The sequence below is a fragment of the Giraffa tippelskirchi genome, chromosome 11, assembly GCF_054371585.1.
Source record: "Giraffa tippelskirchi isolate mGirTip1 chromosome 11, T2T-mGirTip1v1.2.pri, whole genome shotgun sequence".
In the NCBI taxonomy this organism is placed as follows: domain Eukaryota; kingdom Metazoa; phylum Chordata; class Mammalia; order Artiodactyla; family Giraffidae; genus Giraffa; species Giraffa tippelskirchi.
The window spans coordinates 40,762,111-40,779,324 of record NC_137285.1 but is presented as its reverse complement, the minus strand read 5'-3'; the positions used below and the strand labels follow the sequence as shown (position 1 = coordinate 40,779,324).

At 43.3% G+C, this 17,214-nt stretch overlaps 1 protein-coding gene across 30 annotated transcripts in view; it reads right to left on the bottom strand.

The window, feature by feature from the left end:
* Nucleotides 1-17,214, bottom strand: part of JADE1 (jade family PHD finger 1) — a 502,176-nt gene that overhangs the window by 33,136 nt on the left and 451,826 nt on the right. For 25 of the 30 annotated variants that reach the window (XM_081538240.1, XM_081538244.1, XM_081538243.1 and 22 more), the window contains one exon: nt 4,966-5,043. In XM_081538240.1, the coding sequence (XP_081394366.1) occupies nt 4,966-5,017 (52 nt within the window). In that variant the 5' untranslated portion in view covers nt 5,018-5,043. Of the gene's footprint in view, nt 1-4,965; nt 5,044-5,260; nt 5,362-16,326; nt 16,377-16,881; nt 16,922-17,214 lie in introns of all 30 variants that reach the window. The other 5 variants (XM_081538223.1, XM_081538226.1, XM_081538225.1 and 2 more) reach the window with 3 other exon arrangements.

The window sequence follows — 17,214 nt, the reverse complement described above, 5'->3', positions numbered from 1 at the left end:
ACAAGGTGCCTGGCCCCTCGACCCCTCGCCACACAGCAGACCTTCCCACAGGGAGGTCAACACAGCCCTGTAATTTGAGGCATGAGGCAAAAATGGTTCCTAGACCCAATTCCAACATGCACTTGTGGAAGCTTCCACATACTAACACGCAACTGTCAGGTGCCAGCAGGGTGTCCAAGAATTCAACTCAATTCTGACACGGAGACAGAACTAGATTCCACAGACTCAGTCCCGCAAGACCACCATCCTCAGAGGCCAGCCTCCAAGACCAGGTTGTTACCTGTGCTTCTGACTGGCAGAGGTTCCCAAGACCCTCTCCTCGAGTCATGTTAGAGCAGCTCACAGAACTCAAAGAAACATGCTCCATACTAGATAATCAATGTATTATAAAAAAGATATTGAAAGGGATGAATCAATAGCCAATAAAGAGATACACAGGACAAGGCCCGGGGAAAGGGCACGGGGCATCCAAGCCTTCTCAGAGCACACCGTTCTTTCCCAGCCACTGCAGATTCACCACCTGAAAGCTCACCAAACTCTGTGCCTTCAGGTTTTTACGGAGGCTTCATTATATAGGCATGATTGATTAAACCACTGGCCACTGATGACGAATTCAATCTCCAGCTCCTCTCTTCCCCCCCTCCGGCTAGATGGAAATAATGAAAACAGCTGGTGGCCCCATTGTCACATTTGCCAAAACCCCTCAAGACGGAGGCCCCAAGGACTCAGAAGAAATAAAGTGCTTGCTTCCGGAGGCTGCGCCCTGGCACAAAGCATTAAACTTCCGAGACTGGCTGAGCCACCCCGTCCCAGAAGCCCAGCCCGCGAACACCCCAACGCAGTTCATCCAACTGCGAGGCTGGCAGTCCAGGGCACCTGGAGAAAGGCTTCCACAGCTATGCCTGCAGCTGGAGGCAGGCTCGCACTGGCGCAGAACGTGCCTGTGCATCCCCAACTGTAAATACCATGCCGCTATTCCCTGGACCAAGCCAGAAATCAAAGCAAAGGGCTCCAGCCCAGGAGGCCAGCCGGGCCCGGCCACGGCTGTGTGGGGGCCCCAAGCTGATGTCTGCAGCTGTCTCTTCTCCCCTTGGACATGTGAGGCACTGAGCTGGGAGCTGCTGCCAAACTTCTGTCAGAAATGCAGGCTGGGAGGGCTGGGGAGTGGCCACTGCACTGACCCAGCCCTTGTTATGAGCAAGGCTTCTAAGCACCCAGACTCAACTAAGGGCAGGCTCAGTTCTGGGCGCCTGAGTGCAGAAGCAGAGGGCACCCTATTCACACTGTGTGCCTACACGAAGGGTGGTCTCCAACGCACACAGGCAGGCTGGTGGCAAAGGCCCACACGGGACAGCAGCCGCCCTCAGAGAAGGTGGAAAGTGTGTTTATGGTGTAGATGTGCGCATGTGTCTGTATGACCGGCATTCTAAGGGTTCTCAGTAAGAGCTGTTTATCACATCCATCACCCACCCTAACGACCAAACCAGCAGGCCTAGGCAGGCGGCACAGCCACAGAAGGCCACCACACGCTTGCCCCTGGATGGACCAGGACGAGGCCGGCCTGCCTCCCTTCTATCAGCAGCTATCGTCTCCGTCCTCTACCACCACCACTCAATTTCCACGTGGAGCCTAGGGCAGAAGAAAACCCAGCTTTGTGGTCTGCCTACACGAACCCTCCAGCACACTATAAATATCTAACTTAGTCCTCCATACCTGCCTTCTTCAGGGAGACCAGCATAGACACAAACGTATTAGCTGGAGGACAAAACCAGCCCATTACAAAGAAGGTGACTTGATGGATACACTTTTGGTGGAGACTTTGGATACCTTTCTTCCTCCTAGAGCTCTGGGTGAAAAAACAGGTTTTAAATGAAGCATCTGGTCGTCTGTGGGCTGAACTGTGTCCCCCCCAAATTTCTTATGTTGAAACATAACCCCCCAGTACCTCAGAATGTGACTGTATTACACTGTTTGAACATAAAGCCTTTAAAATGGTGATTAAAATGATGGGTCCCAACCCAATGTAACTGGATCACAAGAGGACATTTAAACACACAGAGACATCAAGGATGCACATGCTCAGAGTAAAGACCTGTGAAGACTTAGTAAGAGGGTGGCAGTCAGTCTGCAAGCCAAGCAGAGAGGCCTCAGGAGAAAGCAAACCTGCCAACATCCTGACCTTGGACTTCCAGCCTCTAGAACTGTGAGAAGTAAATGTCTGTTGTTTAAGCCACAAAGGCTGTGGGATTCGTTATGTCTGCAGGCAATGAGAAGGCCTGGACTGGGCCAGGGTGCAGAACTATGCTGTCCACTATGGTAATCACTAGCCATGTGGCTTTTTAAATTTAACTGAGATTAAATAAAAATTTAAAACTCAGTTCCTTACTTACACTAGAACATTTCACTTCTATTGGGCAGCTCTACTCCAAAAAGCAGAAGGGTCTAAGTCTGAGAGAACATCCCAGGAGAACCTTTTGTGACCCAGCCCTCCCAAGGTGGACAAGAGGCCTGAGTCAGAGTGAGCACAGATCTCCTCCTCAACCAAAAATGCAGGGCACGAGGCCTCTCTGAGCCTTTCATCAAGCACTAGAAGTAATTCATGAACCCTTCTTCTGATTAATTCTGAACCTAAAAAGCAATGTTTTCTTTTTGCAATTGCTGCAGGACAACACTGTGTACTCAGCAAGCAGCAAGCACTTACTGAGTGCATACAACTCCAGAGGACACTATGACAGGCACCAGAGGTGCAGAAATGGAATACCTAAGTTCGTTTTTGCCTCAAGGAGTAAAAAGCATAAGTAAATATTAAAGAAACAAGTAGTGAGGGCCGTGAACCAACAAGCACCAAGAAGTTCAGAAGGCATTCCCAATGGCTCCCACAGGTGGGGTACAGCCCCTTTACACAGTTCCCTGAAACAAAAGGCAAGCCCCTCTTCCGGGGTGCTCACTCCTGTGTCTCTGCTTTCCTCACCCAGTTCTCTCATCCCTCGTGCCAAAGGTCAGCTCCCACTGTCTGTCCGGGAGGGTCCCAGCCCTCCCCATCTGGTCACAGGTTTCCCAACACCAATTCTCCTCCTAGCTGCTCCATGCCTGCACCCAAAGCTCCAGTCAAACTGTGTTTGAGTTCTTCTGTTTCTAATAGTTCTGCTGGCTGTCAATGTGGCTGCCCACAGCAAAGCCTTACTTTCTAATTTGCTGTTTTTAATTTTGCTGTTTTTAATCTGCAGAAAGTGAAGAAGAACTAAGGAGCCTCTTGAAAGTAAAAGACAAGAGTGAAAAAGTTGGCTTAAAGCTCAACATTCAGAAAACTAAGATAATGGCATCCGGTCCCATCACTTCATGGCAAATAGATGGGGAAACAGTGGCAGATTTTATTTTTGGGGGCTCCAAAATCACTGCAGATGGTGACTGCAGCCATGAAATTAAAAGACGCTTAACTCCTTGGAAGGAAAGTTATGACTAACCTAGACAGCATATTAAAAAGCAGAGACATTACTTTGCCAACAAAAGTCCGTGTAGCCAAGGCTATGGTTTTTCCAGTAGTCATGTATGGATGTGAGAGTTGGACCATAAAGAAAGCTGAGCACCGAAGAATTGATGCCTTTGAACTGTAGTGTTGGCGAAGACTCTTGAGAGTCCCTTAGACTGCAACAGGATCCAACCAGTCAATCCTAAAGGAAATCAGTCCTGAATGTTCATTGGAAGGACTGATGTTGAAGCTGAAACTCCAATACTTTGGCCACTTGATGCGAAGAGCTGACTCACTGGAAAAGACCCTGATGCTGGGAAAGATTGAGTGCAGGAGGAGAAGGGGATGACAGAGGATGAGATGGTTGGATGGCATCACCGACTCAATGGACATGAGTTTGGGTAAACTCCGGGAGTTGGTGATGGACAGGGAGGCTTGGCATGCTGCAGTCCATGGGGTCACAAAGAGTCGGACACAACTGAGCGACTGAACTGAACTGAACTGAATTTGCCCAAAACTTGGAGCACAGAAAAACAACCGTTTGCATAAAATAATTCCATCCTTCAGGACCTGCTCAACTTCCGTCTCCTCTATAGGTTTCCCTGGTCCCTCCCTCTCTGAATGTGTGTCTACATATATTCATTTCCACAGTGCATAAGAAAGGCATCTCCAACTGTCCTGATGACTCTCCATCAGAGCTGGATCTTATGTATCAAAGACAGAGTTCCCTGAAAACAGGCCCAATACCTTTCCCATCACTCAGCAGAGCAAGCATTCTTTCAAGGTTTCCCAAATCTGATCTGTAATACAACACATAAGATAATGGGCCAGAGCTCAGGCACGCTGCTAGGTTCAAAATTTCCTTGTTATCTGAAAGACACTCTTCCCTGGGTCGTCTGTGAGCTTCCCAATACACAGACGCTGTGTGACATTTATTTTGACTGCCTGGAAGCCAACTAACTTCTGGTTCTCAGCTGCACTGTGAAAATATGAGGATGCCAGAGAGCTGAGTCGCAGACAGTAGTATTATTAAATACAGTCATGTTCAAATCCACTGAAGAGCGCTGACTCGTGACCTACTAAAAACCTGTGCTTGATATTTTCACATCACACCAGGCAGCCCAATCTCCCTTTGTATCAGGCTGGACTAGTTAATAATTAACTGGCTTCGATTAAGTTCCCTTTTCATAAAGAGCAACTGTGAAGTGCTGTAAATCATGTTTAGGAAAAACAGACACACCAGTGACTCTGGAAACTGGATTATTCACCTTTGGACAACAAACAGGAAGCCTGAGGAATGCCGCCTGCATTCAACCTCTCCCAGGAAGATCAAGACCTGCAGCATCCCACTCAGATGTGATACTCAGGCCTTGGCTCTTTTTTGACCTCCCTGATACATGAACCGCCTCAGCTCTTTAAAGCATTACATTAAAAAATCCTGTTTTTACATGGACCCAAACCCTGGTAGGCTCCAAGAACAACAAAGCAGGACTTACTGCCATTGTCGTCAGAATCCTCACTGCTGCTGGGAAGGCGACCTCGTTTCATGATCTCCCCGGGAAACAGCAGGCAGCCTGCAAAGCAATGAGACAGTACTTAACCCAAGATGATAATACACAACCATCAAGTTGTGCTTCAGATGGCAGCCCAGGATTTACAGCACACGAAAAGCAAACAATCGGCTTTAAGTAGCATTTGAATTATAAACAGTAAAAAGACCAAAGAGACATAATTAGGTGCAATTATTAACAGAACAGGTTCAAAAAGGAGGGTGAGAGGCGGAGAAATTACACATCAGCAGGTCTCCCAAAGGTGCCAGGCTTCTCTCTCGCTCCTGTGACATTATCACTACAACTACTCCGGGAGTCTCTTTAGCTGACTGGCAGCAAGCTCTGCAGAAAAAAAACCCATGGCAATGAGCACAGTGCTTCCTCACTACATACAGATTCATATTCTACACGTGTATTGGGGGTGGGGGGGTTGGGCTGGGGCTATGCCGGGATGTGTGAATATTTACACTGCACTGGGCAGCATTGCTTCTTGGGCAAATACTGCTGAAAAAATCCTAAAAGCTGAATACCTAGAATTCTAGGAACAAAGCAAATGGGGACACTGGGAATGCAAATGCCTACTCTAGTCATCTCCAACCCCTCAGCAATTCATTCTTATCCAGATCCCTCCCCTTTACTCAGGAGGAAACTCAAGTCTAAAAGGTTTAAGCGGTGACCTGCCCAAGGTCACACTGTGAGCAGGCAAAATCCAATTTCACTACCTTTTTCCCCAACTCCTTACAGGCCTTGTCCAACCCAACTCAACCAAATGAAGAAAGCAGTCTGAGCGGGACACCCAGTCTACCTGGCCAGCTCCTGCAGGCAGCTGGTGGTAACACGCCTCCAGCACCACAGAAGAGAGAAAGAGGGCGGTGGACCGAGACTGAACGGCCACCACCGAACTCCCACAGATGACCGTGAGGTTATATTCAGACAGGGCAGCTTTCTAAACAAAACCAAAAAGCTTTTCCAAACTAAAAATTACTCATCACCTTGGCATCTTTAGGGCCCGAATATTACTGCCAGATCGGTAAATCCCAGAGAGAAGGGCTTTCCAAGTCAAAGAATGGTTGGTCAGCCATCCCCTACCCGTTCAGCCCCTCAGAAAAGTATATCCCTGGAAATCCCAGCATCACAATGTGATGAGTTTCTAAGAGTGGGGCACACAGGAACCGTGTGGGGAAAGAACGTGGAGCATCACTATGCTAGAACAGAACAAGACAGAAACTGCTCTACAAGTCAGAAATAAAAACCCAAAGGTCCGCTCTAAGTCGAACTGGAAAACTGAAGTCAAGAAAAGCTGAAAGCACACCATACAATGCGTCTGCTCCCACCTTCAAAACAGACCTATATGATTCTTTCAAACATTCACGCCCCTGATCTATACTGTAAATTTCCTTTCTGAGACACTCACCAGTTAAGGTTTGTATGTTTTTACCAAATGATTCTTCAAAAGATGATGAAAAGAATTTCCAAGAGGAAGCCAGGACATGAGTCCTGATCCGGGTCACGGGTATCGTCAACAGTCACAAAATCTACAAGCACTGCGGCCCCACCCGCACTCCTGGCTTTTCTGCAGAGCCCTCTTCACCCGTAACTCTAACACCCAGCAACCTAGGGCAGTCCCACCCCAGAGAAAGTTCCTCAGTTGGCAAACTCCTGTGGCCCACTGCCCACGTGATTATCTTCCCTGCCCTGTCACCCTTTGCCAAAACGCCAGGTGCTGACAGCTGAGCTGTCCTCCCACTTTCTAGAAGGCACCCCTGCCCCCCTCCAATCCGTCAGGAGGCACCAGGAGAAAACAGAAAGGCAAAAACCCACTCGTTCCCAGTAACAGCTTCTGCTCCCTAAATCCTACATTGCCAGAGAGCTTGAGAACAAGAAAAAAAGAAAAAGTGTTTCCTAAAGAGGAATTCCTTAAGAGTCACAGTGTGAAGCATCAGGGCAAGAAGAATGCAGTCCCCCCATCAAGAGCAGGTGTTAAGAACGGTGAGGAGGACAAAGAGGCTGAGAAAGCCCATAAATCCTTCCCGGCTAGAAATGAGGCCACAAATGTTGGCTGCATCTTCACTGATTCGGACAACTAGCCCTTACCTAAACAGAAGAGTTTGGAAAACTCAGATTCTTTTTAAACCAAAATGCTCTCCTCCTAGTGTTCATACACAGCTCTCAGAGAAAGTACATGCTTTCAACAGTCACCATATGCAAAATGCAAGCACTGGCCAAAATGGATGATGCTCCTAACACACAGAAATACTTGTAAGCAAAATTATGCAAGTAAAAGAAAAGTAAAAATAGTATTTTCCTTCTAATAAACTCCATTCTCACCAGCCCTGAAAGAGCCTGAGTAAAGGAGGTGAAGAATGCTGTGCGTGCTGTACTTCTCCAGGGAACCCGCACAGTAACGGGGTGAGGGCACGCCAGCATCGCCTCCTCTGTGGCTCTGAGGTACTTAAACCTCGACATCAGGCTGATCTATCTCACCTGGGGTTACTTACTCCATCAAGAAATCAAAGTATGCACATGTTACTGTCTTTAAGACACAACACAGTGGTTGTAAGCTGCAAACATCTGTCCAATGAAAACCAATGAGAGCAAGCAGAGGGCCCTCAGCATCATTTAGGGCACTCACTGATTATTATCTAGATGGTAGTAAGATAAGTAATAATCAATTAAAAGGGCTACTTGCAACGCTCCAGAGAAAGCAGCAAGAAAACATAATAGCATGTAATGCATCCCACAAACATCTGAACATCTAATGTATGAGGAGGTGCTGGAGCACAATGACTCTGTCTGATCTCAAGGAGCTCCTGGTCTAGCTGAGGAGACAGGCTAGTCAGCAGGAATTCAACACGGTGAGTGCTTGACAGTGGTCAACATGAGACTAAAGAAACACATGCCGATGGCGTTGGTAAGATTCTGAGCTGAGTCCTGAAGAACAAAGAGGAGGTAACAAAAAGCAGCAGCACATTTTGGGCAAAACACTGAAATACTAAGCACATATATATATGTATATATAATCTAGCATATTACTCTCTTCAGTGCCTTCATATTCAGAATCTTACTATTTGCTCACTTATTCACTAATATATTATCTCTTCTTGGGCTTCCCAGGTGGCTAAGCAGTAAAGAATCCACCTGCCAAAGCACGAGGCATGGGTTCGATCCCTGGGTCGGGAAGATCCACTGGAGAAGGAAATGGGAAGCCACTCCAGTATTCTGGCCTGGGAAATCCCACGGACAGAGTAGCCTGGTGGGCTAAAGTCCATGGGGTCACAAAGAATCATGACTAAGCAACTAAGCAACATCAACAACAATCCCTTCTTACCTTTCTATTCAACTGCAAAGGCTCATCATTTCACAATATGTGACCCTTTCAAGTCCCCCTGCTGCCCCACCAGGTCTTTAGCCACCTCTGCCTAGACTGCTTCAGGCACTAGCCTGCCTTTCTCCATGCCCATGGTTTTCTTTGTTGTTGTTCTGTCACTAAGTTGTGTCCAACTCTTTGCAACCCCACAGGTAACAGCATGCCAGGCTTCCCTGTCCTTCACTATCTCCCACAGTTTGCTCAAACTCGTGTCCATTGAGCCGATGATTCCATCCAACCATCTCATCCTGTCACCCTCTTCTCCTCCTAACCTCAATCTTTCCCAGCATCAGGGTCTTTTCCAATGAGTCAGCTCTTTGCATCAGGTGGCCAAAGTATTGGAGCTTCAGCATCAGTCCTTCCAATGAATATTCAGAGTTGATTTCCTTCAGGATTGACTGGTTTGACCTCCTTGCAGTCCAAGGGATTCTCAAGTCTTCATCAGCACCACAGTTCGAAAGCATCAATTCTTCAGTGCTCAGCCTTCTTTATGGAATTATTACAGCAAATTAATCCATCCTATGAGGTGACCTCTCCAAGCTATTTCCTCTGCCAATCTCTCCGTTTCACACTGCAAATGGCTCCAGCTAGAAACTCAGGTTTTCCACCACCAGGCCCCTCCCTGCTCTCCCCAAACATCTCTCCTACCAAGACCCCCTAACCAGCTTGCCTGGCCTCTATCATAAAATGCCTCTTTCCAGCCTCAGCCTCTGCTCCCACTGTTCCTTGGCCCTTTCCTCCTCACCCATCCATCCCAATCCCACCTCTTCTCCAGGGCCCAGCTCAAAACCACTAAGCATCATCCACCACTGCAATTAAAACCATTCATTCAGTGCCACTCATTTCACCTTTTTCATCTTTTAGAACTTTTTCACTCAGCCTTTTAATGTACTATTTTCTTTAACACGCAATCAACTCCTGCCTTGCATCACCACTCAAATGTTTTATACATGTGTGTCTCTAAAAGGTTATAGTTAAAAGTTCTAGAGAAGAGATTCTCTTGGATTAAATGTGAAATAAAGACTTCACAGAAATGGGTCTTGAGCAAAACTTAAAAAAAAAAAAAAAAAAAGACTTCAAAGGGCAGCTCAACAGGCACCCCGGTAACTCTGGGTCCAGTCCTCAACAGGGCTCTTCTAACATCCTATCTGATTTCATCAAAACTGGCCTCAAAGTGATACAATGTACAGGAGCCTGGAGTGTCCACTTGCCGTGAGAAGCATAACAGCTAGGTAGACAAAATACTAATTATTAGGCATTTGGGACTTCACCCAAAAAGCAAAAAGACTACCTAGGAAGCCTGATTATAATCTGAACACTGCCTGGAAAGGCCAAGTAAGAGGAAGTTATTGGCCAAAGACCCTGGCTGGATCAGTCAAGTGACAATCCTTTGGAAACAGGGAGGACCAGCCGAGACAACCAGGCACATGCGGTAGCTGCTCAGGGCATCATCTCCTCAGGAAGCACACATAACATCCTGCATGCAGATCACCCTCCTTCAGCCCCTTCTGTCACGTGGGTTAAAAAGCAGTGGATTAGTTAACATGTTCATTCAATTAAAACTATATCAAGTTAGATGCCAGAGATATGATGAACAAGGTAGGGAATGGCCCGGAGGGAGATACAGTAAGCAGATATCTAGGTAAGTAGCTTCAGTGTGACAGTCTTCAGTATGAAGACCTGGGTTCAATACCTGGGTCAGGAAGATTTCCCAGAGAAGGAAATGGTAACCAACTCTAGCATTCTTGCCTGGGAAATCCCAGGTATAGAGGACCTGGTAGGCTACAGTCCACAGGGCTGCAAAGAGTCAGACATGATTGAGCAACTAACACTTTCACTTTCACGGGATATGTACGTGAGACAGCAAGCTTACTCAAAACCTTCAAATTTAAGTTTTCCTTGGGCTGAAATTAGGGTGGGGAATTGGCAGGCACTAAGTTAAGAGCAGCCCTTAGCTGAAGGAACCCATCCCAAGTGGTTCAGGAATTTGCAAGGGAACAAATTTAGTGACCTGGGTGTGGTACCAGGGAGGCATGACTGGTATGCGACTCTAGCCAAGAAAGAATGAGAAATGACCCTGGAGGACAGAAAGAAGAACTTTTACAAAAGAATAAGATGATTAAGAATTTCAGGATGTTTATTCAGTGCTACGCCTGGGAAAAAGACAGATTTGAGGAACTGTCCAGTTATTCGAATTATTCTGTGGTGGAACAGGGACCATTTATCAGGCCATAAACTCTACAGCTATATTAAGGATTGCACCCTAGTGATTTTAATTGCTTATGGTTTATATGCAGAAAGGCTATTTTTTTCATTCAAAGTATCAATTTTGTCCACTATGTTTTCATTCTTATTTATTTCACTCTCAAGAAGTTCTAGAAAGTACTCCAAGACCTCTACATATTCCTTCTCTGTGTATCACTTAATACATAACTAATGCAGTGGATGAACAGGGCTTCCCAGGTGGCACTAGTGGTAAAGAATCCACCCGTCAATGCAGGTGTCGACAGAGACTTGAGCTTGATCCCTGTCAGGAAGATCCCCTGGAGTAGGAAATGGCAACCCACTCCAGTATTCTTGCTGGAGAATCCCACAGACAGAGGAGCCTGGTGGGCTATAGTCCACGGGCCACAAAGAGTCGGGCACGACTGAGTGACTGAACACACCCATACATGTAGGATGAAGGACTAAGTTTCTGTACGTAAACTGTATCCTATGTTCAACTCAGCTTTATAGAATTTGAGACACTTCACTTTAATATCTAATTGATCTTTAACTGGAGTAACTTCTATTTATTTTCAAATTTATAAGGTGTCCTTCCATTCTCTGTCAAAGTTAATAATCTAATATTTAAATGTACTATATTTTAAAATGTATACTATAAAAACATACATTAAAGAATGGACTTTCAGACACCAAGAAGTCTTACATAAAAACAAAAGTATTTTGTAATTAGGTGGCTCTATTTGCTAAGTTCAGACAATTCAAATATTATTTTTAAACACTATGCAACATGATTTGGTCCCTTAGTCACTGGTCATAGACTATTAATAGTTCACCCATAAAGAAAGACTGACATTTTCTTAATAGATCTTTCTTCTTACCTTCAATGAGTATGAAAGTGAAAGTGAAAGTGAGGTCGTTCAGTCGTGTCCAACTCTTTGCAACCCTGTGGACTGGAGCCTACCAGGCTCCTCCCATAATGGGATTCTCCAGGCAAGAATACTGGAGTGGGTCGCCATTTCCTTCTCCATTCAATGAGTACACAGTACCCCAAATAAAATTCCCAAATATAATAATGACCTATACTCCAAAGTAATCTCTTATCCCTAAATGAATGTGAACAAGATCAGCTGGCTTCTTACCTCAGTTTTTATAGCAAACATTAATCTCCTAGACATAAAGTTTTCAAATTAACAACACTATCTAAATTCAAATGCTCAGAGTTTAAAAATACTAGTGTGACTGTAACTCAAACCCAGATTTCTCACTTTAACCAGAAAATTATATCTGGTCAAAAAGACAGTCATAGATTTGATGTAACTGACAAACTGCTTAGATCTTAAGTGTTAAAAGCTTTAATCTTGTCTAAATATTTCAACTCAGAAAAAAGAACTTATAAAAATGTGTCTGTTATAATGTCATGTATCAAAATTTGTTTAAAGGACATGGTGCCCAAGCTACTACAGTCGCTGCAGAGACATCTACTTGAAAATATTTAGCTGAAAAGAGTTTATATTAGCAACAAATAACCAACCACCTCTCCCAAAAAAAAGATGTTAATAACTGCCCAGATAATCATAAATGCAATATTTATCCCTGTGAATGTTCCTAATAAAATCCAAGTGCTGTAACACACTAGTTCACCATTAAGTTCTTTATAAATTATTTTTAAAACTGGACTTTAAAAGTAAATAAAAGATTTTTCAAGATTTTAAGAAATTTATAAATGTGAGTGGTTCTGAATGAATCACAGGCAGCTCCCATTTGCCATTATAAGTAATCCAATCTCTGTTTATGAGCCCTAAAATAATCTACTAAATCCCTCCCAGGTCTCTGTAATTGATGACAATTAGAGTCAGCACCTGAAGAGCAGTTATGACAAAACATTCCAACCATCTGTATTTGGGATGTATTTTTGTTAACTTTTCTTTCCATGAATTCACTTCAAACAATATAGGCAACCAGACATCATGGACTCCAACCCTGAGCTTCTATCCATTTTCATCTACTCAGAATTCCTTTCTGGTAGATCTGTATGTTCAGATGTGGAAGATACCAAAAGACATACCAAGAAACACCCACAAACTGCAGGGGAGAAAAATGGAGTATCAGCCCATTTACATATAAAAGAGGGAAGAGATATATATACAACTGCTTGCATATTCATGAAAGATTTCTGGAGTGACTGCAGTGTTCTAGACTGAATAGGTTGGGAAATTTCACTTCCATTTATGACCTTTTACAGCATATGACCTAGACAGCATATTAAAAAGCAGAGACATTACTTTGCCAACAAAAGTCTGTCCAGTCAAAGCTATGGTTTTCCAACAGTCATGTATGGATGTGAGAGTTGGACTATAAAGAAAGCTGAGCGCCAAAGAATTGATGCTTTTGAACTGTAGTGTTGGAGAAGACTCTTGAGAGTCCTGTGGACTGAAAGGAGATCCAATCAGTCCATCCTAAAGGAAATCAATCCTGAATATTCATTGGAAGGACTGATGTTGAAGCTGAAACTCCAATACTTCGGCCACCTGATGTAAAGTACTGACTCATTTGAAAAGACCCTGATGCTGGGAAAGATTGAGGGCAGGAGAAAGGGATGACAGAGGATGAGATGGTTGGATGGCATCACCGACTCAATGGACATGGGTTTGGGTCAACTCTGGGAGTTGGTGATGGACAGGGAGGCCTGGCGTGCTGCAGTCCATAAGGTCGCAAAGTGTCGGACACAACTGAGCAACTGAACTGAACTGAATGACCTTTTAGGTGATTTTAATTTTTTACCATGATCCTGCACTGTGCTATTTGTAATAGTAAAGATTTAAAATCTAGAACTGTTTTTTCTTGCTCCTCACATTATAGAAGACCCTGGGAGCACAGCTTCTTGGCCCCACACAGGCACCAGCCTAAAATGAGCAGCTACCAATAAACTATATATATTCCACCTCCTTCCTGAGATGGGGTATCAAAGGGTTATCTTGTTTTAAAATACCCGATGAAACAGCATAGGAGTAAAAAAATAGAAAAGGTAATAGGATAATGCCGTAAAATGCTACTATCACTCATTCATTATTTAATTCAAAAGTGAAAGTTTTCAAAACATAAGAATAGCCAGTGTGCCAGTGGCAGGTCACTAAAAATATATGCAGTAAGAATAGAAAAACTAACTCAGACAAGAAAACCAGGGTTTAAACTACCTTTAAAAAATTCAAAGTCAAATAAATACTCAACCTCTTATCCGTTTCAAGAGCAGTACTATTTTGGGGGGGGGGGGGGGAAGCTACATTCCAGAGATGGTTACCAAACACACCATTTCCTCTACCCATGGCAGGCATGGTTAATAAATTAGGTCATTCTTTTTTTCCACAAGCCCAGGCGTGACCTCAGAATCCTCCTTAACACTTAACACAGTGCTATCACTCTGTGTCAGAATTCACATGAAAGATGCAGTCTATCTGCCCTACAGGTTCTCTTTTCACACTTTTCTCTTTTCTAACAAATTACTGGAGGAAACAAACATAAGACCAATCTCTTCAGAATATATGAAAACAAAGTTGTTTATAAAACACTTCACTGAAATCAGAAGTTTGTGTTCCATTCAGCCTTGGGATCTTTGAACCAAATTCTAATTTTTAACACATACACACGCACATTCTTCAGATCAAACTAAAACTTCACTGAAGGATAACACTTTTTAAAAAAACAGTTAGCAGGAGATAGTTCTGAATGAACCAATGTCAAAATAAGGATGGGAAAGGAATCAACACTCCCTTATCTGACTCTTGGAAGAATAAGCCAATAAATGCAAAGTGACTACAGGGTAATTTTAAAAGATTTTTAAATGCTCAAACCAGATGTTCTTATACAGGATATACAAAGCAGCTTCTGCAGAAACCACACTCAACCAGCTAATGACAATTACACTGTGCACAGACTGAAATGCAGCTGTTTTGAGGAACTTTGTTCCCTGATTATAGCCGGTTGTCAGAAACTATCAGTTACCACTCACAATGTTAAGTCACCAAAAAATTTTAAAGTACAGTTTAAAACAAAAATTCAGACTTCCAATATTGTACACTAGATCTAGATGACTCACTTAACAACAACAAAAACTGCATTTACACATCATCTGAATTATATATTAAAACAAACATTTCATCACAATTGTACAAGTCCTGTTACCACAGCCATGGAAACATAAGACAGTCTCAAAACCTAGCAGCAAGGTCTGCGAAGTATTCTGAGGCTAAAGCTGAAAACAGTCTCAGCCATGGATTGTGTCTACAGGACATCTTCCCCAAAGAAACACATAAAATCCTAACTTAATCTCTAGAAAACATTTTGGAGGTAATTTACCTTTCCTAATTTTAAAAGGAAGTACGTACAGTAAGTTCTGGAGAGGTTAAGATGGCCCTCCCGTGCCATCCATCCTCCTCCCAGGTGATGGTACCATGGACTTCCTGCTCCTGGACAACTCCTGAGAAGTTATCACGAAGATTAAGGCCATGGACTACACATTATCAAGGGTCAGACAACTAAAATGTACTCAACAAACAAGTCTGTTAACTTAGAACTTGAAACACATTTCCTGGCAAGCTGATGTGAAGATGGCTGCAAACGCCATTTTGCCTGCTGGAGCATACACGGGGAGAGCTGGACAGAGTGCACACAGCGGTTCCCTGAACTCTGCCACAGGGCTGTGTGTCCTCTGAGCAGCAGGCATTCACCTCCAATTGGTGTGACATGCAGGAGCCGTAAGATACGTCGGTTCGATCCCTAGGTCAGAAAAATCCCCTGCAGGAGGGCACAGCAACCCAATCTAGTATTCTTGCTTGGAGAATCCCATGGACAGGGGAGCCAGGTGGGCTAAGGTCCATAGGGTCACAAAGAGTCAGAAATGACTGAAGTGACTTAGCACGCATGCATGCACATACTGCACTACAGATATATACTGTTCTACAGGTATATATACTATACTACAGGTTTTATATATATATATATATATATATATATATAAGTATGGCTGTGTCATTATAAATTGGGGTCTACAACCTGTTGTTCAATACATAAGAATGGTTTTTATGTATTCAAATAGTTTGGGAGAGGGAATCAAAAGAACACCTGAAAATTATCCCAAATTCAAATTTCACTATCTGTAAATAGAGTTTTATTGGGGCACAGTCACATTCACTCATTTACTTTTTGTCCACTGATTGCTTTCGCACTTATGATGGCAGAGTTGAACAGCTGTAAGAGGGACTATCAGGCCCACAGGGCCTAAAATACTTGTTTTCTGGCCCCTTTACTAAAAAAGTTTACTGATCTCTGCTTTAAATCAATAGACTAGCAGTAAGGGGGTAAAAGGGTGGGGTAGGAGGGTGGTGTTCTCAGCAACTTAAATTAAAGCCATGTCTAGAAACTTGTGAATTTTTCTCAAAGGAAAACCCCTGAGGCTCCTTCTTGGGGCCAGTGTATACACTAACTTATAAAAACTAATAAACTTAACTGATCTTCAAGCCAGTAACCAATAAGCAGAAAAATGACTGTTCTAGACAGGCATTTCAACTATAATGTGTGGTTTAACAGTGATGTAAAAGGATCAGAGAGAAATCATAAAGAGAAGTCACCAGAATTTAAATGCCAAATTGAAATCCAAGGATGCACTTAAAGTATTCATCCAGACCCTGAAATAACATGCAAATTTCTGAGTAACTCACTTTTTCTGCTGGAGAGGTTCCACAGGTTTTGGATCTCAAGTGTCCTTGACCTTAAAAAAGTTACAAGTCACAAGTACTCAGCCTACACATCTAAAGTGCATCTTTTTATTTCAACCCTGAAATAACTGATGGTGATAAAAATGATCATGACTAATCAAGAAAAATCTTAAATCATGTTAAGTGTACTTTGTGCTAAACAAACGCAAACCATGCTGCTCAAACTCCAGCAACTTGTTAACCTTGCCAATTCTTGCTGCTTACTCTGGAGTAAGGAGTAAAAGAAAAAATGTTCATTTTATTCTTCAGTTTGGACTCTCACCAGTGAAACCTTCACTTAAATTTACTGCTTAGAAACTATCTTAGAAGCTGTCATGAATTTTCAAATTAATAAAATCTCCTGTGCAGACATTATTAAATGTCTGATCCTGTGCAGATCAGTATTAAAAACTATATATTATTGCCAGTTGGAAGTGCTTTCAAAACAAGAGAAAACTGTGATTTAATTCCTTCAACAAATCAGCCCAAAAGAACCTAAAGTTTAATAAATGAACTTACTTCAACTGCCTGCAATCACCTTAACAGTCTTTAACTCTACCTGAAGAACCAAAAGCAAAAAAAGTAAACATGTAACTTGTTTTAGAGTAGTCATTTAAAGCTTGGTCCTTCAACATTTGATAAGTGCACAGAATATACCACTAGTCTCGAGTTAACAAAGGACTCAAAAATGGAAATATCAGACTCTATTTTTGTTGCATTCAGGTAAGGAAGACATCTTGAATAAACTTTCAAAATGTCGGCTAGATAAGGCCAAGCCACAATAACATGGCCAGAGTCACAATTAACATTCTCTTAGACTAAATTTTCTGTTTCATGACACTCAACCCTGCC